General features: G+C 41.8%; 1 protein-coding gene across 3 annotated transcripts in view; it reads left to right on the forward strand.

Annotated features, from left to right (window-relative positions):
* Window positions 1-23,922, forward strand: part of epha3 (eph receptor A3) — a 116,689-nt gene that overhangs the window by 45,471 nt on the left and 47,296 nt on the right. For all 3 annotated transcript variants that reach the window (XM_079563387.1, XM_079563388.1, XM_079563389.1), the window contains one exon: window positions 22,525-22,680. In XM_079563387.1, coding sequence (XP_079419513.1) covers window positions 22,525-22,680 — 156 coding nt within the window. The remainder of the gene's footprint in view (window positions 1-22,524; window positions 22,681-23,922) is intronic.

The following is a 23,922-nucleotide window of genomic DNA, read 5'->3' on the forward strand; positions in this document are numbered from 1 at the left end:
CCGTCAACGTCTCTGCGGCCTCATTAATTTAGACTCCACTATTTATGGTCCTGCAAAAACAATAAGGAAAGAGCAAAAGAAGAGCGGGGGATTTGCTGGCACCGCTGAATTCAAGGGATCGCATGGGAAAGATGACGGTCGGGTGAGATCGAGCACTTCATATTCACTTAATTGCACTTGATTCGGCCATCTGGTTAACATTGGGTGATGTTTTCTCACATGAAGCCCAGAGTGTTTGTGGAAACTTTGCTTCTGCTGAGAATCATTTCAAATTTAGCCGCGCTACAGATCTCGGTGTGATGAGGTGTAGGATTACGGCTTATTGAAATACGGAAAGTCAGGGAATTCTCACCAGATGGATCAACACGATTGGAAGCAACCCCATCAAGTTTCTTTCAAGTTCCTTTCGACGCCAAATTCCAATCGTCTGATGAAATTACTTTTTGGCTATGTGTGGCTAGCCATTTTGAATGTTGGCATCATCACTCGCTGAGACCTACAGTAAGGATCTTAATTAATGACTTATTTTGAATTTGTCATCTCTATCCAAGCATGGCGTTCTAAGGCGGTTGACAACTGATGGCAAAACCCCAACTAAGAACAGTTCATAAACAAGTATTTAATTAGTAAAACAGGCGAGGGACATACAAATGAATCCCTTAGGACTGTTGCTTTAACTTCTGGTACCTACATTCTGGTTTCTTAGCTGGTGTTCTGTCTAGTGTACTGTTATAAGGTAAAAAAAAAAAGATATTGCCAGTACAACGTGTAACATGAAAAAGCTTAGCAAACAATAAATCTCCTGCCACATGCAAAGTGGTGGGCACTTGTCTGTTCTCCGGAAACTGCGCATAGTGGCTGATGATAGCTGTGTGTAGGAAAACAGCCCATGAATGGCGTGCTACCCATAACATTAGCGTGAGTGATGAGAAGCACCACTCCAAGCACGGTGCCAAATGGATGGTTCGGACTTCTGTAGCTCATGTTTGCGGTTCAGAGACTTCCAACCACAAGGGTCCTGTCAGCCGGTCTCTGCAGTGAACTAGAGCAACCTGTGGCTGCTGTCAGGAGAAGTATGTAACACACACTATAGGCTGCTCCGTATGGGGTGCTATCACGCTCCCGCTCCGCGCTTTGAGGCTCAAAACACTATGCCACATGAAGCTGCGTGAAGTCTGTGGGCCCTGCCACGCCAAGCCATAAACACTTAACTAGTGTCAATCCTCGGAGAAGTGGAGACGCTGCGTGAGTGGATGGAAAAAAAATATATATGATGGATGATGGATACAAGCAGAGGTGGACAGTACTTTTACTCAGCAAGTTACCTTTCAATAATATTTAAGAAGAGTGACCAGCTTGGTAGAAGCAAAAGCAAATATTGTTTTATGCTGTTTCTTTTCCCACTGATAGTTGTTTTGAATGCAAAAGGAGAGGAGCAAGTATGGTAGTATTTATTATGTGGTATTCATAGAAGTAAAAATGTGTTTAAGTTTTGTTTTATATGGATAAACCGGAAGTAGTGACAGTATAGAACATGTAGCAGTAGTCAAAGCATAAGTGTTAACAAGTATATATATATACTGGGTAGTGGTATATTTGTAGTGATGGCAGTAACTAGTTGAGCAAACTTAATATTAACTGCTAATGATGCACCCTTTGCTTGGCTGAAGACTTTTTGCTCCTTATACAACGCTATGCTGTGCCAACTCTATGTCCACTCATGCAGATATTTTGGGGGGCTGATGAGCTGTTGGTGGGTGGTGTCTTTTGTAGAGCGTGTGGGGGTTATCGTCCAGCTCCAGAGTAAAATACCATGTGTGCACCCAGCGGGTGAACATTCCTGCTAGCCCCATGATTTCCTCAGGTCATTCACGCACCACTCCAACCCCACTGTACCGCCATTGTCCTTGGCTTTGGCCGTCCAGCCTGGCCCCCCACGCTTGAAGCTCTCAGCCCCCTTTATAGCTTCTCACCCAAGCGAACTGTCAAGACTCCGTCACTGTAAACCCACTGTTAATTGAAGACTTTGTTCATAAGTTCAGACAAAAAGTGACTATTTCCAAATGTGCTGAAGTAACTAAAAGATACACCTCTTTGTGTGCTTTCACCTAAACAAACAAGAGAGTCCCAGTACTTATGTAAGCCTAATTTTATATTTGTCATCTGTATTTGACAATGCTTCAACCAGTCCCAGTCAGGAGTGGGCAACCACAGTACTGCATCATCTATCTATGATCTATCAGACCATCATCCTGGTCAGGACTACTGAGCTGCAGGATTGGCCCACTTATCATGTTTTGGGTTCACCTTAGCGCCTGAAGAAAACCCACCCAGGCATGGGAAGAACATGGAAACTCCACACAAAGAGGCCCTGGCCTGGACATCAAACTTGAGACCCTTTAGCAGTGAGGCAATTGTGCTAGTCACTCAGCCAGCCACCATGCTAAAATCTATGCCAAGTCAAGGTCTTCATGGGATGAAATAAACACCCTATAACCATGTCTAATTTTAGTTTAAACTTATTAATTTAAAAAAGGGGTAAAAAGTACAATTAGAAGACACAAAAAATAAAATAATAGTAATAATACCTTAAACGGTAAGTTGTAATTGGGTTCCTTAATTGTATGTGCAGTATTTATAACTTTTAGAATGCAGCAGGATGGAATAGCAGATGGGTTAATAAAAAGTCTGAATATATGTCACTGGGAACAGACAGCGTTAACAAAAACATCTTGGCGAAACGTTTCTTCTTGACGTTTTTTTAAGTGCATGATTTAGTCTAAATATTAGCATTATGGAGCTGAAGAGATATACTCAAATGCATTCAACCCTAAAGCAGTTTATGGTTTGGCTTTGACTGGCAGTGTCCTCCTCACATCTGGAGAGCAGAGACGCACAGAGGAAACTATCGCACCTGGCACCAGCATTTGCCGTGTATTGTAATCTTTTCATTTTAAAGGAATGTCTAGGTTGACAAAATGTGGGATAACGTTGTCCAGTGTGCGTTGTATAGATCTCCAACAGGTCATTCCTGTCTGAAAATAAACCAAGTTATACAAGAAATATTCAACACTGAACAAACAGTATGAGGAAGTATGTGATTGAACCATGGTCACAAACAGCAACCAGTCTATTGAGAACAGTCGATCTGATATTTCATCACACAAACATCACAGAAAAAATGCTGAAGAAACACAGCATGTGAGAAACCGGTGAATCAGGACTAAAATGTGTCCTGAGGGTTATTTTCAGCCAAAAGTGTCCCTTTGTCGATAGTTTTTGACCGTTTCCAGCCCTGCAGAACTTTTTGATTAAACACTGCAGTGCAACATTGTGTTTTATGAAAGTTTCTAACTGCATTTCCCCTCATTTATATTAATCTATATATTTTTGACATTTCATAAGTTGAAGGTGGTCCCGAACCACTCACTTCTTTTTGCGTTTTCTGCAAATAAAATAATAAAAACCCCAGCCTCGTCCCGCTGCCCTTCACACGTCCGTTCCTGTACGTTGAAAGGTAACCATATATGGAAAACCATTCGAGCCTTGCCAACACAGTAGCAGCGCCGCTCTATGCCTGCGTAATTGACAAGTTGAATGTATAGCGGAATAGCAAATAGGAGGTGGGTCCCGCATTTGCTACTTATGAATTCAACAAAGCAACACACCTCCTTCTCCCTCAAAGCGCCTTTTCTGTTTTATTGTTTCTTCCCTTTCTCCCCTTTCTCTGCTGCGCGCTAAAAGAGGCCTGTTCGTCACTATTCAAGGACGGAACTGATTAAAGGTGATTAGGCCCTGCCCATCCATCACTCTCCCCTTTCAGAACGTCATCGGTCACAGAATTAAGTGCCTAAAAAACGACATCTTATATACTGTTGCATACGTGGGAGTGGAATGAACCGCATGTTGCTTTTGGTGTTTCTCTTCCAATTTTCGCCATTACGCTAATTGCAAATAATTTCTTAGCGAGAGAAGGGACAACACAGCGCAATTGGTAATAATGGGTCTTAGCACTGAAACAATACACAGAGGAGAGTGAATAGCGGTTTGGGATGTAAATGGTCCGTGGCAGTCCATTCTTTTCGGGGATTCTTTGGTGACTCGATGATGTATGTGCACTTTCGCCTTTGACGAATGAAAGCGGCGAGAACCTTTCATGCTCTTGTCATCCCTCACCACATTAACCATACCGTAATGGCGCTAAGATGGGGGGGGATTGATTTTGCCGGTGCCCTATTTTTAGGGAAATGAGACTAATAGGCACTTTGGCTTTCAACATTCTTGAATAATTATAATCAAACCTGGAGCTTTTAGCATGGAAAGATACCTTAATGGTGAAAGTACCCACACACGTTGAGTCTTTGAGAAAAAGAAAATGAATGAAAAGCCCTGCTCTAGCGTTTTTTTTTTTTTTTCTTCTTTAAAGGGTGTGATGCCGGTTTCATTGGGAGTTTTACACACTGCTGAGTTAGGTTTCACAAGCTGTGGTCGTGAAGGAACCAAGGGCCGACGCATAATGGTCAGTATCACATTTTTCACAAAGTCCAGCAACTTTGTAGAAATGTGCGTGTAAACGTTGTTTTTAAGATCTCACAAAATGCTCCATTTTGGTGTTACTAGCCACTGTACATTTCAGCGTGTGTGTCATTTGTACCTGCTTTGTGAGCGTGCATGATCCAGACTGGGGTTGTAAACAGTTTTATTGCAAAAAAAGGCAGTTCGTGTGTTGTGGTCTTATAGCAGGCGCTGGGTGGAGAATGACACCTTGTTATGACATGGCTAAATCCTACATGTTTATAGTCTGATCATATGAGAAATGTATTTAAAGCTCCTATAACATGCAAAATCGACTTTTTGGAGCTTTTAGCCTTGTTGTAATGCTATTTCCTTATCAAAAACACCCCAAGAGTGGTTTGTGACTTCATTCACGCAGTTCTAAGCAATCCTCCTGAATCCTGCTCTCTGTGTTGTTTTTTACGTCATACAGGAAGAGCCCGACGTCTGTAATGTAATGCCTTACGGCTTGATTATGTTTTATAAAACAGATTTTTCATTATTTATGTTGTAAGAAAGAAATAAAGACCAAAAAAAAGGACATGCCCGAGGTGTCCGTGCTGCCCCTGCGGAGAAAACAAACACCCCTGAGCGTCTGAGCAGATGTCATGTTTGCACTGAAAGTTGTGAAGAAGGAGCTCTTTCTAACCTACTCTGGACACACCTGTTCTTTTTCCTTACCTAACGATAATGTCACGGAGAAAAGCGTATTTGGTTGGGAGAGGTATTGGTTGGGACTGCATTGTGGAGTAACTTCACTTATTGCTGTGATATTTATATTTATTTTACTGCTAATAATGCATGGGCGGATTAGCTCGGAGAGAGGGGTCAGAGTTAACTGAATCGAAGCGTTGTGTCTAAAATAGCCCCAGAGAACACTCATATTTCTCACAAAAATAGTACTCCATAGTGATAGAGGTACAATATATCAGATAAATGCCTATAGTTTACTTTGATATTGCAAAACACCATGAACAGACTGGAGCGAAAAGAGCATTGAGGCCTTAAATTCCGGATCTTTTTTTTTCCATTGTAAAGTATAGAGATTTCACTCCAAACACAGACCTTAACCACTGAACCATGATGTAATGCGGAAACAGCGTGTCTTCTACCTGCTGTAAGTACCACTTTGGGAGGACAGTGACTGGTCTCGAACCTCTGCCTCCCGCTGAGAGGACGGGGCTCCACTGAACCTCAGTAATGTCCGCTCTGCACGCTGCTTCTCCGCTTTCTGCTGAAGCTGCACTCTTCCACGAATCGAGAAGAAAACGACTTCCACCTTGAACCTTAAGAGCACCCGAGTCAAGGAAGTATAGATATAGAAAGTCACCTTGGAGAGAAGTGTTTTGTTTATTTTTGCAGCTTTCTCTTCTTTCGCCAGTCAGCCGCTTCTTTCAAGCCGTGATAGTTAGCTAACAGGTAAGTGCAGGCAAATGATATGTGTTCCTTTCAGAATATTTTACAAGCCTGCATTTACATTTGCTTTAATTTTAATTGGTCTCCCGGGGGTTGTTTCAAAGAGCCCGCAAAACAAGAAACGATCATGTTTGTAAACACAACAAACCGTCTCTGTGTCATTAGTGGCGTATCTATGATGGTATGGAAATGACATGCCAGTTTCTCTCATCTCACTACAATGCTTTGTGTTTGTAGTAACTTCAGAAAAAAAAAATATGTTGGGACCAGAGCCAACCATATTGTTTGATGTGTGACAGCTGCACGTGCAAAACAAGCTTCCCATCAATCTAGTTTGTTTACATGGTGAAATATATGCTGTCATTGTCTGCCATATGTCCAGACCACAATGTTGTTTTATCAGGTTTTGAGTGCTTGTAACAATCCCCCCCTTGGTTATCGGAGGGTTATTACTGCTTGTAACTGTTTGTCAGTTACAAGCATTAGGACTGGCCGGCTAGATTTATGACTTGATCAATAATGGCGTAGTTTCCGTTGGATGTCCAGTTGTCAGTGTTTGTCTATAGGCTTATCTCTGCCACACATGTATACACTGCATTGGTAATCCTAAGGTTGGAGAAAATAAATACTCAACACTCATGAAGATGACTTAGGCTAGGAATGTCCAAACCTTTTTCATTGTGGGTTGCATATTTAAAGCAGAAATAAGTATCTCATGCCCCTAGAGGCCATAAGTGCCACTGCAGTTGTCGTAGCATGTTGCGTTTTTTTACTCATTAATTGTTTGTGAGAGTAAATACTATACGCTGACAGAAAAGACAAAGGGAGAGAGGGATATTGTACATCCAATTACACAATGGTGATATTTTTTTTCATTCAAACTTGGCTGTAAGTACTGCTAAAGTGGCGCTAGCCCGCAGTTAGCTTTGCCCATTAGCCTGTTAGCTTCTTCTCTGTGATTCTATTCGATAAGATAAGATAGCCTTTATTGATCTCACAATGGAGAAATGTACTTGTTACATTCAGCTCTTAGAAACACTCAGGGTGGGCAAATAGGCAGGAAATGTGAGAAAAAAAATGAAATTGTAAATAGTGGTTGCCTATCTTATATACAATGACTACCAAGGACTTTGTGGGGACAAAAAGTATAAACAGTAAATAATACAGTAAACAAAAACAAAAATATAGTCAGTGTTAGCAGTGCAGGTTTACAATCATAGTGCAAGTAGTTGATAAAGTGACGCAGATATTAGTTTGTATTGTGCCTCCGACCCGGAGCAGGGAAAGTTGCAAGTGTGGTTTTCTGGCCAGAAACACCAGGGGGAGATGAAAGACCCCCCAATCATCCCATTAACACTTGTATTACCCCCAGAATGACTACGAAAAGGATTTATTCAGGTAAACAAGTTACTTAGTTCTTCTTTAAGTTTATGGATTGGCACAGACGGTGGTTTTAGGGGTGCATTCAGCAGAGGTTTTATAATCAGGTAACCACGCCTAGGCTTGGAATACTAATGAATCTCTGCCTCGCACAAAAAAAATTAGTCACCGGGATGATTCAATTAACTGATCTGAGGGCCAACAAAAATAGCTCTGAGGGCCGCATTTGAACTTGGGCACTTCTGGCTAGGACAGGTTCTTGGGTTGTAACAAGATGCGAACCGATCTGATTGACCGAGGACATGGTCAATGATACCTCGAGACCCAGCGGCGTTTAGAGAGTGCAATGAAACAATCTCAATTTTGCCAAAAAGATGACTGCGCAAGAAAGGCTGACGATATTGCCTTCCGAGTGCAGTCTATAGTTTCACATTTTGGGAAGAATATGAAATACTTTGTCTGCAGATTACAATGCGGCAGGTGTAGATTTTTGCCGCCACGAACATAATCTGTATACACAACTTTGGCTCAAGGTAAAAGTGTACTTATATAGACAGAATGGTAACCCAGCGCTCGGCAGCTGAAAGAGAATAAAGCAGGACAGTTAGCGAGGAGCACCAGAGGTCACGGCAGAGAAAGGTGAGAGTCTTGATCAGGACAGTCCCGGGACGCCTGCCTCTGTCTAGACTTCACCTGCGCTGGTCGATCACACCCCCCCCAAAACTCCGCTGCATGCGCGGATAAAGCCACGCTTCTGCTCAAGGGCATCTAATGGGCGTATTTTCTTGTGTAATCTTTTTTTTTTCAAAGGGCTGTGATTTATATCGCGGCGGGTTCTGCTCCCTGTGACCCACTCTACCCTTGTGAGTGTCCCCCTCCCTCCCACACAGAAACACATGGCGGGACGTCCCGTGGTGAGGGGTGTCAGTTAGAAGTGATTTAGTGCTGCTTTGCCCCGACCACTGCTGAGACACCTGCCCCAGGAATCCCACTTCTCCCTGTGACACACACACATTCGTACAAACACATATTCTTGAATACAGTATGCGCACGGGAACACACACACACACACACACACACACACACACACACACACACACACACACACACACGCGCACTTTAGACCAGCTGGAGGGGGATCATAATTTTCAGTTATGAATACTTGGATTTTCTCAGCGGACGCATGAGAAAGCACATATACAGCACATCCTCGGTGAAACCCAAACAACACTTTAAAAGCTGCGATTATGAGCTGGTAAGGGCCCATTTGTCAAACGCTTTATTCACAGTCATGGCCTATACACACAATTCTTCACACTTAAAGGCACACTGCGTAACATTTTGGATAATACCAGCAATACAAATGACCAGCTAGACAGAACGTGCGACTTTTGCAGTGAGTAATCAAAGAATGGAAACCATATATTGCTCGCTCCCAGTAAAGTTCCAAGTCAAGCTTTAGGAGAGGTGAAGCTGCTCACAGTGAACACACATTTGTTTAGTTTTTAGGTGTTTTTCAATGGTAAAATATCAGTAATAAAGTACATGCTTTTTGTAATTCTATTGGGTGAAATCTTACGGTGTGGCTTGAAACATGAACTGAGCTGAAATAATTGTATAGTTGATGTTTTTTTTTAATTCAGTCAAACATTTTTAGAGGCTGTGGAGAAAAAAGTTTGGAAACCTCTGGAATGTGGCAAAATGAGCTTGTTATTGAACATCTTTTGGCATACTCACGGCAACAATGAGGAAACCTGGATGAAATATAATTTGCAATAGAACAAAAGCAAACTGCTGGTTGTCTGGTGGGGTTGAATGATACAGGTATAACAGTTTGGATATAGTAGATACAATTGCTTTTTTGTAGACTTTCATTGTCCTGTTTGAAAGATTCATTCAAAACGGTGTGAAAGTAAACTCCTTTTCGCTTTTTTGACCAGTGAATGTGTGGTTTTACTGCTTTTCTCATTGTCTAATCTGTTGCTTAAGGCAATGTGACAAAGCTTATACATTTTACAACAGTGTAAACAATGGCTTTCACCAATTGCGGTAGTTGTAAATGCAATCATTATTTTGCAAAACAAAGCCTTGATCAGATCGCCTGCAGTTTGATTCCCTGCAGCCTGCATCAGAATCCCATTAGTCTCAGAGCCTCAGAGGAATCCCTGGACCTTAACAAATAGATAGTGACCTTTCGGCGTCTGTCGGAGATTCATCGTGTGATGTTCACTTCAAGGTGAAAACTAATGATATTCAAATGGAGTATTAGGTTTGTGATTTAATGAGGTGTGCTAAGGTGTGCTATTTTACAGAAGGACAAAGAAGTTTCAGATTGAACTGTTTAAAATAGATGGCTTAAAGCACTATTTTTAGTTCCATGGCACTCATTTTCATATTGCATGATTTTCTATTTTATGCAGTGGAAACTATTATCTTTTGTTGGCACTTACTGTGACATTGTGATAGAAAATAGCAACAAAAAACACACATATTAAATCATTTTCAAATTGCGTGATGAAGTCAATTCACCCTCTCAAAGTTTGGTTTCGAAAGTTTCATGAACTTCCTAGCTCAAGTTAGGATTTCTTAATTTTGATGCAAATGATGTTTCCTCACATTGAGACATTGTTTTATTGACCAACGATAATTTATTCACATACTAAATAACCAGCAGCTGACATCTGATTATAAATGTGATAGTTTGGGCCCTGCAGCATCTCAGACCAGTATAGAAACCATAGGCTCCAGTCGGAGTGAGTCTTTGGGCGTTATTAAAGCCAGCATGTCATGTTGTCAAGTGAGCTGAGCCTGGGGGCTCTTTAGCATATGGCAGTGCACGGCCGCATACTGAGAAGTGGAAGAACTCTGTGCCTGTCAAACGTATGCGTGTATATGTGTGTGCGTCCTTCAGCTGTCCTCAGGTGCTCCAGTCAGAGTGCTTCTCCCTGGTGAGTACGACATCACTTCTCCGCACACAGAGCAGGCAGCACCTCCCTGACGGGGCGCACTGCCTTCAACCATATGGACGACAATTCATCTAAATTACAATCACTCTGGGCAGATGAGGAAGTGAAGTAGCTTTACAAAGTAGATCAACATGCAATGTGTTGCAATAATCCAACTACAGGAGGTCACAAACCACTTACTCCTTGTGCCAGTCCCAAACCTGTATAAGAAGAAATGAAGAAGACACATGCACATCTATATCAGCGGAGGGGGTTAGCAATGCATGTGCTATCTTTAATCTCTGTGCGTATACAAGTGCCAGCATCACTTCCTCAAGTCTTGCCGATGGAGCACATTGAGTGAAGTGGGTCAGCATCACTGTTCGTGCGCACAGTGTGTGTGTGTGTCCGGCAGTGTAGGAGATGACCTATTTTCTCTTAGTGCGGAGCATGAACTGGCACTGGTCAATGGAGGGGGAGTCCCAAAAACACTAAAGATACTTAAATGCTGAATATAGGTATGGCACGTCACATTGTGGACAGCTTTATTGTTTTTTTATGCTCCCATATCGTTCCACTGTCGCTACCGGTTACTGTTGTCATTGCCGCACAATGGCCACAGCATCACGATGAGGACAAGCCGTGAATTGTGTGTTTGGTGTACATAGCTGGGTTTATCTGTCTCATTCAGAGGGGCACAATGGTCCTGTAAAGGGGATGAGCGGATGCAAATAGGTTTTTAAAGGTTGTGCCCGAGTGTGTTCCCAGGGAGTTTAGGGGTGGAATGTCGCTTATGTGAGTGTTTGGGTGAACACGAGGGCACCCAGGGGTCAGCCTTATCTCCGACGGGCATTACCACGGAGACGCGCAAACAGTGTCACAGATAACTGCGCACGGACAAGTGGGGGAGATTTATGAAAACAGCCGCGATATCGGACTGCAGTGGGCAAAATGTCTGGGAGGAGCCGGGAGTATGCGTGTGGCATAGTAACAGCGGTAGTAAGGAGTATTTGTCCAACAATTCAGTGGGGGGTAAGTCCCATACAATTATCTGCTTCACCAAAGAACACAGGCAACACATCTAGATTTAAATACTGTTCCCAGAGTACAGCCGTTTGAGAACTACTCAGCGAGAGGAAGGATTATATTCCACCATCGTACATCACCTCAGGTTTTAGATAATTTAACCACATTCAAGCCATTTGTGTACATTTTTCCCACAAATTCACTTAACTTGTGTGGGCTCATCATAATAAGCGTTTTGATGTCGCTTCCTGTTATGCACTTGCTGGATACATTGTGATCTCTATGCTCGACTGCCTGTCCCGGATTGTTACAGTGACCTGGCTAATCTCTGGAGTGTGTGTGAGGAGCAGTTATTTGATGGATACAGCGGGGAGTGGATGCAGCATACCTACATGTGTGGGGTCTGTACAGTACTTGGGCCCCGTCTGTCCCACTTTATTGTCCTTGTAACAGGCCGCCATTGTGTGTCCTATGGAGTGTGTGCAAACAGCGTATCACCACAAGTCTTTAAATACAGCTGTTGAGCGACGCCTATGGATTAGCGTATAGTGACAGCAAGTCCAAGCATGAACATCTTAGGGATATCCAGAGGCCACACAAGACGAGACCTTCAGAAACACTTGAAGAAACAACTGACATGTGTTTGAAAATGTTCCACTTGATCTCGGCTGTGGTTTATCACTGCACACGGTGGCATGGTTGAAACTGACATCTCACAGTTACAAGGTCTTGGGTGCGATTCCCATATCGGACTGTGCCCTCCTGTGTATAGTTTGCATGTTTTCCCCATGTCTGCCTACTCTGTGTGTCCTCACATAGCTTCAAAGAACTACATAAATGCAGTACATCCTCCAATTACTCAAAGATATTTTGAGGTAAAAGAACGTAACCCCTACAGCTGTTGCCACGCCTACCAACAGAACATCTAACACACTTTTAATCATTAACATAATAAATAATAGACTCCGCCTCCTCACTCCTCCCAGTTTACCGTAATGACCATGTTTGAAAGAGAAATCATAGTGGATCTATAGACCCCTCGCTGGGCGCATTGTTCAGTCGTAGCCACGCCATTAGCTCTAATGCTAATGGCCTGTCAATCAAAGTCCGGCCCTGATAAATATACCAGATTTCTAAAATGTACCTTACGAAAACCACCCTGGTTTCTTTAATTGTAATTAACCCAGCGTTATCACAGAAGCAATATCTAGTTGTAGAAAGTTCCAAAAATTAGAAACCAGGCTGTATAAAGTGCAATGCTTTCTAATGGAAAACTAGCTTGTTTCGCCGCCCACGTATGGAGGTGCTGCAGCAGTAAAGCAGTGCAACCAGCAACCATTACTTTTAACTAGAGTTGTTTGTATCGGTGAGTACCTAAACCCAAACATATCCAATACTAAATAGTGTTTTTTGGGCTATGCAGACTATACTATGTTCGATTGAGTTTTTTGCATATAGAATCAAGCAGCATATGTCAAAGTGCACAGATTTTGTTTAATATGTATGTGATAAAGGTTTTGGCCTATTTTTACAGGCGTTGTCATTCGTTTTATTCACTTGTTGTGGTATCGGCAACTACTCTTTTCCTTCAACTTCAGTTCCTAAAGGATGCATGCAGCTGTGACATTGAGAGCTTAAGGTCAGGCGAAAATGCTTCACATTACAGTCTACTATCAATAATGCAAGGTTCCAAAAGTGTCCAGGTGTAATGTAGGTCATTACAGCGGTGGTCGAAAGCATGGACACTGAACTTCTGCATAAGTAAAGGAAGGGTCAGTTTGCAATCTGTAATTTGAGATATCCACCTGTCCCTAAATCCATCAAATGCTCCTTTAAATTGCCCCGGACTGCTGTCTTTGGCTGCATGCATTATTGATGGAAGATGCTGCTATGTATTTTCCGCAGTATCCTTAACATCAAAGTTCCTGCGTGTAAGAATAGTGGCACTTTCTTCCACCTTCTGCCGAGCCATCTCCTCTCTCTGCTTCCTCTACTTCCCCTCCTCTCATCCTCCTCATCAGCAGGCTTTATTATGCAAATAACTCTTGGATCAGATCACTTAATTAGCTTCACCCTGCCTGTTTGTAAGACCCCACAAACAATAGTGCGTTTGGACACGGCTGCATTCTTCACACAGACAGAGCCGGCTGGTGGTTCTCCGGTGTCATTAGTATGCCGGACTCTGGGGCTCACACTGTGCATATACGGGAGGCAGAAGACTCGCTTTAAGTGCAGATAGATCCGACAATAGGGGGGGGTCTTTTCAGGACATTAGCTCACACCAAGCCTCACAAGCAACACAATATTTTTTTGCATTATGTTGTAGCTTAAATCATGTCCATTTCAAGTTGCACAAGTGGAATTATTGGAATGTTCTTTTGTGGAGTTTGCAAGTTCTCCCCGTGTCTGAGTCGGTTTTCTCTGGGTTCTCCGGGTTTCCCCTCAACACCTCCCATAAATTAACACAACCATTGCCTCTCACTGTAGCACATTTTCCAGCTATCCAGACCAAGATCTATTGCTACTGCAGGTAGTTGTTAAAGGAACACCGTTTTTACATACTGAGATATGTTCTTACCTGAGCTTAGACAACTTGATACGTACCTGTCTGGCCTTTGTGCCCATGGAAGAGCGTGGTTGCTTCTAACTTCACCCCGTTTGGAATATACAGGGAGAGGCCAAACACTAACAACGTCTTTGGTCTTTTTGCGTGACTGAGGGCACACAGTTCTTCCATGCTGTGATATGTTCTTCCCTGAGTTTAGACGAGTTCATACGTACCAGTCTGGTCTTTGTGCGTGCCCGTGGAAGAGTGCGGTACCTTCCAACTTCACCCCCTTTGGGAGCTATAGGAATATGCTGGGAGAGGCCAAATGCTAACAACTTCTTTGGTCGTTTTCCGTGACTGAGGGCACGCACAAAGACTAGACAGATATGCATCAACTCGTCAAAGCTCAGGTAAGAACATTTCTCAGTTTGTAAAAATGGTGGTCTGTTCCTTTAAAGGAAGGGTCAAATCACCGTCCATCAGTTTAAATACCAAACGTCATACAAAAAGAAACCTTAACAATGGTTCTTACTCCAGTATAAAGCAAGTCCAATACTTAGCTTCCAGAGAAAAACACATTGATCAAATGAATGTCTTTCTTTGTAATTTTTTTTTACTTAGAAATGCGTGTTGTTCAATTTATTTAACAGCTCTTTTGGGTTAAATCCCTTATCCGTCAAGCGACAAAGTCTTCATACATCACCACATGCTCAGAGTAACAAATTGTGAGAACGATTCCCCTAATGTACAACAGGGACTTGTAAAGATCTGGTGATGTACAGTTAGAGATAACCGTCCCATTTAGTCCACACAGTTTTGTAAGAACGGGCGCAACTCTTTATCATTAGGAGATGGATTGCAGAACGGTTGCAGACACAACCAATCAATTCTGGTGATTGCTCCCATTTGTATTTCAGGAAAAATGGAGGTCCTTTTATCAGCCCGGGAACCGTTTCTCTTCTGCAAATTAATTATAATTTGGCTAAATGGATGCATGTGTCATGTTGCACAAGTGTATGTTGTAACCAAGATTATACAGCGTGAACTTCCCAAAATTAAACTTGTTGATTAGTAATAAATTGCGAGCAAATTTGTGGTCTGGTTAGATAATGGTGCGTTGTTTTTCCAGGGAATTCATATTTTTTGCTGTCAACTATATTGCTAATGGTTGCTAGGCAAATGTTTTGAGATATGTTCCCCTGTGTTTTGATATAACAAAACACCCCCCCAGTTTCTAAAAAGCCCCATATAGCAGTAAAAACAGTCAAACAAGCCGTATATCACCGTTTCATGAAAGACTTTGACCTTTCTGTTACTTGTTACTGTTTGACCCAGAGGGATTTTTTTGTGGCGGGGCGGGGGGCAAGATGTTTACCGTTGCTACGCTTCCCGTAACATTACAACCGGCTCCGGATAGGACTGCCAGCCAAATGCCTAAACTGTCAGAGTAAATAACTTTTCCATTTCAAAGAGAGCTATTCCAATTAAAGGCGAACGGGTGGAACAGAGACAGGGAAGCCACAGAAAGTCGGTGGGTAGAGGGTTTGGCAGGACGGTACAGGGGTGGTGGTGGTGGTGATGTGTCAGGGACAAGCGAAGGTGGAAGAGCAAAGGGGGGGAGAGAGAGTCAAAGTCAGGGAGGTTGCGCTGGATCAACAGAAGCAAGAGGTGCAGAGGTGTGGAGACAGGAACTCGATTGTTTGGACATTTCTGTTTGAGGCTGCAATGTCTGTGTGTGGTGTAGGTATGGAGTGGGATGGGCAGAGATAAAATGGTCAAAGGTTTCGCAGAAGTTTTATGTCTCTGGTGTTTTTATGGAAAAATCATACATCTGTACAGTGTCAGACTTTGATTTTTGTGCAGTTCTTCTTCCATGCAGTGTTTATTTTCTTCCAAGAAGGTCCAAGAAACTAGGAGCTTTAGTGAGTTACACTCTTGTCAGGGCTGATGTAGAGACACTGACAGCCAGTCGCATTCATTTTGACCTCTTTACCCCTTGCCTTAAAGGAACAGGCCACTGTTTTTCCATACTGGGATATGTTCTTCCCTGAGTTTAGACGAGTTGATACGTACTTGTCTGGTCTTCGTTCGTGCCCGTGGAAGAGCTTGGTAGCTTTTAACTTCACCCCATTTGAAACTATAGGAATATTATGGGAGAAGCCAAATGCTAACAACATCTTTAGCCTTTTTGCGTGACTGAGCGCATGCACAAAGACCAGACAGGTACGCATCAACTCGTCTAAGCTCTGGTAAGAACATATCTCAGTATGGAAAAACGGTGGCCTGTTCCTTTAATCAAGTGCATTTTTTTCCAGTTTAGCTTTACCCAAATATAATATGTCACATGCCAGTGTAACGCCTCATTTGAAAGCTAAGACCTACAAAACTCATTTAAACAAATCCCCACATTGTTGCAGCGTCTTTGTCACTTTTTATTTACCCTTTTTTCTCTTTTTGGTTACTTATTCATCACCATTTTGTCACTTTTTGTTTTTTCTTTCGTCATATTTTTCTCCACATTTTCATAGTTTTTTTCGATCACGTCTTTGTCGCTCTTTTGTTGCATTTTCATCCTCATTTTTGTCTCTATTTTGACGCTTTTTTCCAAGAAGCTTTTAGATTTGGGTTCAGCCAAACTGGAGAAAATGGGCAGTTAATTAGGGGAGGTTAGTTAACCATGGATAATACGGTGAGATACCTCCTTGCCTAAAACTTGCTGATGAGGACAAATGTATTAGACAATATTTTTTTGCTGGTTTTTCAATTCACTATACAGTGCATTGTGCAGTCAAAATTTATCATAATACACACTTGGAATATAAAAAAAATGGCAAAAGTGGAAGCACACTTAACCTTTAAGGATATGAACAATGTCCTGTTGTTCTTGAGAAACAGCAATGAGGCATCGATAGAAAAACGCTGCATTGATCTTGCACGAACACATTTCATTCGTTTTCCTTTGGCTGCCTGTTTAAAAAAAAAAGTGCTCAGTAACCAGACGCAGTCACAAGGTCAGGTTTTGGCCCACTCCAAAAGCCATGTACATTATTGATGAGACTCTCCCATGACCTTGGTTATTGATCGAGCAAATTGCCCCTCTAGTTCTCTTCCCACCCGCATCATGTGGCTGTTAACTCCACACATATCCAGACTTAAGAGAGGCATGGCTTTCATTTGTAATCCAGAAACCAGGACGTCAGCTACACACACTGGCAGTAATAGATTTCCAACATCTTGTTCTCTGCTGCTCGTTTTGATTAAAAAGCGATCCGCTGGGACACGTTTGTATTTTTCATTTTGTAAATATGAAATTCTCTGCCCATTCGTCAAGGCGCCGATGGTGTCTCTTGAAGCGTGCGCTGTTTTGACTTATTATTTTCACACGCAAAGCCACACATTTTAATTAATCACACGTAGTTTGTCATCCCACCATGTGCTGTGTCTCATCTCCCCGGTGGAAACACATATGTTCTGACACACTGTATCATCCGGTCCACTTGAGCGGTGCTTATGGTGATGGACAGTGCCGCCGCCATTTGTGCTGTGACTAACTCCTAAAACCTTTTACGAGCTGAAGAGTTGTACATTCTGGCTATACTTTATATTCGCAAATGCAGCCTTAATGTATTTGATGGTCAAGCAAGGAAGATCCAGTTAGATTCAAAACCTTGTCTAAGTAAACGCAGACAATTGTGTAAATTTGTAGGTTTTTTCTCTATCCATGGTCATGAAAGAGGACAATATATCTTTTTTTTTTGTATTTTGTTTTTATCTATACAAAATGACAACTGTTTGTGCTTGTACTGTATAGAGTGGGAGGAAAATGTATGTGAACGCTTTGGAATTTCTTACATTTGTGCCAAAAAATTGGTCATAAAATGTGATCTGATCTTCATAAAAATCATAAGAATGAGTAAACAGTGTCTGCTTAAACTAATATCACCCAAATAATTACATTTTAGCATGTTTTCATTGGTCATAACATATAAACATTCACAGGACAGGGAGGGAAAAGTAAGTGAACCCAGGAATCTCTGCTGAACTGCAGCAGTTTTGTAAAGAGGAATGGTCCTGATTCATCCTGATCATTGTGAGCGTCTAATCTACAACTACAGGAAACGCAGTTATTGCTGCAAAAGAAGGATCAGCAGATATTTAATACAAGGGATCACTTACTTATTCCACGCTGTTGTGAATGTCTCAGGTTTTTTTGCAAAATACCTTGATAAACTTGTGAATTTGTTTTTCCATTGATGATATCACGTTGTCCAGGCCCTGAGGCAACAAAGCAGCCCCACACCATGATTCTCCTGCATCATACTTCAAAGTGGGGATAGAGTTTTGATGTTGATGTGCTGTTCCATTTTTCTAGGAAATGACACATCATAATGTCAACGTCATAAAGTATCTTCCAAACTATTCATCTTTGGTTTGCGAAAAAAGCACTTGGATGCTCCACTGCACTACTGGCAAAATATACTGTGGACTGATGCACTCAAAGTTGCATTTCACGCCTTCCTGTGAATGTTTACATGTTATGGCAAATGAAAGTATGATATCATGTCATTTTTTGGGTGGTATTAGTTCAAGCAGACACTGTTTACTCATTTCACCACATTTTATGACCGATTTAGGCAGAAATGTGAGAAATTCCAAAGTGTTCACATACATTTTCCTACCGCTGTATGTAAAAGAAAAAGGGCTACAGCTCAGACTGGGGTCTCCGGCTCTACAGCCTTTTTCAATAAACGCTTTCAATATTTCTACATCAGCTCAATACGCCAAATTTGATCACGGTCTTTGTGAAATAACACATGTATAAGATACAAAAGTTTCTTCTGTGTTTTTTTCTTTTTTTCCTTCAAAACTTATACTAGTTTTGCCAAGTTCAATGAAGAATAACGACGTACTAATATGTTTTTCTGGAACTAAAGTGAAAATCAGTGGCGGTGGAGTGAAAAATTGCCATTCTGATTGTGATTGCAGTGCTTCCAAACGTTGCACTTGATTTGTCATTACAAATTAAATGCAACATCTGCCAATCACATGTTCAGACCCTGCCCCGGTCCCTCCCCTCTGGTCTGGTCTGTGCCCACTTTTCCAGCATTTTCCAAACCCTGGCACTGGGCCTGAGCTAAAGGGGGCGACTCTGGCAATTTTGGTCTGATTTTGCCATCATCGCTGTCGGAGCTGGCACACGTCACGTTCCCATCTTTCTCCAGCACTTATAAAAATATTTTGAGGGTTTGAGGTTACAAAAATACAACGTATCACAGCTCTCGTAAGAAAAGCTCGCACTTGACTTAGTGCAGCTTTGGTTATTAATTTTTCTTCTAAACCCTTTATGAGATCCGCTGTGTGTCTAATAAGTTTGACGGCTGCGTTATGTGCTGTAAAGTCCCGAGATATTTTTAGCTTTCAAGTGGAAACCAGCCTTCGCAAAAATCACTCTCCCAATATGCAATATATACATCATTTTAATGGGTTGTACTTAAATATATAATATGCGTCTGGTGTCAGAGCGTACTTTCCCCTTAAGTCAACAGACACCATGGGAAAGCCGAGCCCTACCATCCCACAGAAATCCTGTAATAGGACTTCAAGTGGACTCCTATTGTGAAAAGCTATAATAGACAATACGTTTTACGTTGATGTGTGGGAACAATGGCACACATGCAAACGCACAAATGAAGGAAATAATGAAACAATGCTTTAACATTATATACAAAGACATGAGCTCATGAGGGTTTGCTGTAAGCTGTATGGAAGTGCCTCATTCTTATGCATGAAATGTGCTGAACAAATAATGTCCCCCTCCAGATATACTTACAAATGAATGAGTCAACTTTTATATATTCAGCGATAACGTCAATATCAATTTAGAGTGCAAAAATATGAAATAATAAAATACTTAATCTATAGAACAAGTCCAGCATAGCGTAGAGATTAAAGAAAAAGAAGGAAAAAAAAGCTTATCTCCTCAAACAATTACTTTCTTATCTATATAATGCAGAGACAACTTTAAGCGGTTAATTGAAAACACCATTCGTGCTGCATATATGCCCTGCTTGGCCGGGTATTCAGAATATATAGACTATAGAAAGGGCGACGTCTGCCGATTTTATGTGATTTTGGGCGTTTTCAGCTCCACTGTTCCCGTATGTGGAATGCAAACGGTTACGATCCTTTCACACATTAAAAAACATTGTAATTTTCTTCATAAAGCTGCACATTTAGGATCAAAACGCACCCAGATGCAGCCATACTACCACATATAATTTCCTATACTGACGATGATGAAGATGTCTGGGGCTAATATAAGCGGTAGCTAAAACAAAACCAGACTCCACTGGACCCGGGCCCAGTGTTTAATGAACAGCCCCGTTTGGTGTTGCGTTAAAACAACCGTAAATGCCATAGCGCTCCACCGGCACCACATTATTGCTAAGTCTGCTAATTTTATGAGATCAATCCACTTATACCTCTGCTGTGGCGAGCCGGTCCCTGTTTCATTTTCGCCAACGCTGCAGATTTGGGAAGTGATTCCGGTATCTGATTGGCTAACCAACGCTAACTGTCAGCTTCTATAAACCCAAGTGTCGTCCAATCAGGGTGGGCTGGTTTGCGCGTGTCAGCACGTCCCACCGGCGCAGCATCACGTTGGCCTGTTTAAATCCCTTCACATACTATTACTGCATGTACTGTATGTGGGGGGGCAGGTACATGGAGGTATTTAGCTCAGTGCCAGTGTCATTGATGGATATGGCAGTAGTATCAGCACTATGGGCCATTTGCAGACGTGCTTTGTCCACCACTGGGAGCTCTCCGACCAGTTTTGCTGAAATGGCGATTCCCCATGCTTCACTGGTGTTGCTTCGGGCCAAGAATTTTAAGTGTGTGCAAAAGAGAAAAACAAAAATTGCAATTTGACGAAAAATACTGCATGTTGTTTAATGTGTGGCTTGCATCTTAAGCAATGGAAGCGTTCTGATAGGAAACGCTTGGTTAAACTCTTAACCCCCACCTAATGCAGCTTTACCCAAATCTAAAAGTTTGCAGTCTATAGGCCAGTGTAATGCCTCATTTGAAAGATAAGACCTACAAAATTGATCTCGAACGATCTTGTTCCTCGCATTGTTGTTTTTCATCACTTTTTCAACGCTTTATTTCACATTTTGTCTCTTTTATGTCGCTTTTTTGTCACCTTTTCGTAGCTTTTTTCATAGCTTTTTTCATCACTTTTTTGTCACATTTTTGTCACATTTTTGTCACTTTTCCTTAGCTTTTCTTAGCTTTTTTTGTTACATTTTTGTCACATTTTCGTAGTTTCGTTCATCACTTTTTTGTCACATTTTTGTCACTTTTTCGTAGCTGTTTTCGTCATTTTTTTGTCACATTTTTGGTCACATTTTTGTCACTTTTTTGTAGCTTTTTTTGTCACGTTTTCGTCGCTTTTTCGTCACTTTTCTGTTGCTTTTTTGTAACTTTGTCATCCTCGCTTTCGTCTCGTTTTTGTCACTATGTTGACGGTCCAGGTGGTTATGAGGTTAATCAAATACAAATGAATGATTTTAGAACCTGCAACCGATTACTCTCCAAAATCTGTCATGTTCTGCAACTTTCCAAACAAAGCCAATTTTGTTTATTTTCGACCAAAATCATATTTGAAGGAGACGTTTGAGCAACACATCTGGCCTGAACAAATATAATACATTTGGGCTGGAAGGGATAACATGCTCTGCTGCACTTCCTAGAAATTGTAATTTTTTATTGTCCGTAAGTGACCCTATTTTTTGCTTTGTATAAAAGAGCGAGCGCTGCGGAGATCGTTTTGTTTCCGCGGGGGCTGTGAGCGCAGTGGATGTACGTTTATTGACCGCACAGTTGGTCGTTTGATGCCTTGCTCCCACTAGGGCATATAGCGTTGTTGTGTCTTTGAGCAAAACTCGCTTTGTGTCCGTGCATGAATGAATAAGTGGATGGAAAGTGCTTTGAGAGCCCAACTGATGATGAAAATGGGCCTTTTCTTTGCCCCAAAAAGTCACGCTGGAATGGAAATAAAATTCTAGTTATAAACGCACATGTTCAGTTAAGTGTTGTCTTTTGTTCCTGGTTACTACGTGGCTAAAATCTCTCTATACTTCCATACCTTACCTTTATAATGTCCTCCTTAACTTGGCATGATCACGACACCCTTGTTTTTGTCAATTCGTTTCATCTGGATCTTCCTACACTAATATTCACTTCAAACGCATACCGTGGTGTCACCTGCCCGTGTGGATGGCAGCAGTTTAGGCGAGGAGGCGTTCAAAGAGTTGCTGAGTGCAGATATAATAGCGGCAGATATTTAAAGAGAACGGGCCTTTTATCTGAGGGGACAGTGTGAATTATTCATGTGGTGCCTTCTGAGACAAAGACGCAGCCAAAGAAAAAAAATACAGGCCAAGACGTTTCCCTGAATTATAGTTGCTTGTCCTGGGTCATAAGCTGCGCATTCTCCCCAAACGCTGTATTTATGTCTGTGTGACTGTGCATTAAATTGTCCCCATTATTCACGTCTTACTTGTTTAGAAGAATGCTTGTCTTAAAGATAGCGTCTGTTCTTTTTCATGCAATTCTTACTTACAGTGTGTCTACTCTCTCTCTTGTCTTCAGCGTGCAGAGCCGGCTTCTACAAGTCCTCACTGGGAAATATGGAGTGTTCCAAGTGTCCGCCCCACAGCTTCACTCACCACGAGGGGGCGCTGCACTGTGGCTGCGAGAAGAACTACTTCAGGGCAGAAGGGGACCCAGCCTCCATGGCCTGTACACGTAAGTATTGCAATTATTTTGCGTAGTACGTGTTACTAAGGGACTGGTCGACATGGGAAACCATATGGAGGCATGAACTTCAATGAAATGCCAGGCCTTCACTGGGCAAAAGAGCTCGAGTGTGCCCTCAGATAGGGTGTGAAAAAGGGGTAATCTTGCATGCCTGAGAACACCATCCCAACTTTGAAGTACGGGGGTGGCAGCATCATGCTGTGGGGCTGTTTTGCTGCGGGAGGGACTGGTGCACTTCACAAAATGGATGACATCATGAAGAAAGAACACTATGTGGAAATATCGGAGCAACATCTCAAGACATCAGCCAGGAAGTTAAAGCTTGGGCGCAGGTGTGTCTTCCAAATGGACAATGACCCCAAGCATTTGGACAATACTGGTTACGTCAATGTTTTGAAGTGGTCATCACAAAGCCCTGATCCCAATCCAGTTGAAAATGTATGGGCAGAGCTTATAGGCATGTGCACACAAGCTGGCCTACAAATGTGTCTCAGTTACACCAGTTCTGTTTGGAGAAATGGACCAAAACTCCTGCAAACTATTGTGAGAAGCTTGTGGAAGGAAATCCAAAACATTTGACCCAAGTTATAGCGTTTAAAGGCAATGCTACCAAATATTAGTGAAATATATGTAAACTTTTGGTTTTGTAAAAATTAATATAAAACTGTGTAGAAACTTCTATCCCTCATGCTTTTTGGATTTAGCAAATTCTAATTGACCTAAAAGAAAAAAGAACTTCATTCTGGTTTCATGTCTGACTGTGAGGAGTGTATGTAAACATCTGGTTCCCACTGTATTTTGGATCACTTGTACACTTGTACACACATTTATGTTGGCTTATTGAGTTATATTATTTAATGTCTAGGGTCCTAATAGAAACATAATTATACTTGTTTTAAAATTGATGTAATAGAATAGCATAAATACAGTATTTACCAAAGCATTTCTCACATCTTGCAATGAGAAAAATATAGTGATATTAATCTGATCTCAAACTGGCTGGTCTAGTTCAGGGGTAAAAGCTTTGTGACTTTATTTCTCCCAAATTTCCTTTTACTGACTTGACAATGCCGGGATTAGTAGCTTTGTTATGGGAGGCAAATAGAAGTAGTGTCAGTGTGAACTCAAACAAATCTATAAATAGGCTTTCACAATATAATTGTTAGCACAACTGTCTTTATTTATTTAATGAGCGGGGCTGTAGAGTTTGTGCTACTGCGGCTTGCATAC

The sequence above is a fragment of the Gobius niger genome (assembly GCF_951799975.1).
Source record: "Gobius niger genome assembly, chromosome: 9".
In the NCBI taxonomy this organism is placed as follows: domain Eukaryota; kingdom Metazoa; phylum Chordata; class Actinopteri; order Gobiiformes; family Gobiidae; genus Gobius; species Gobius niger.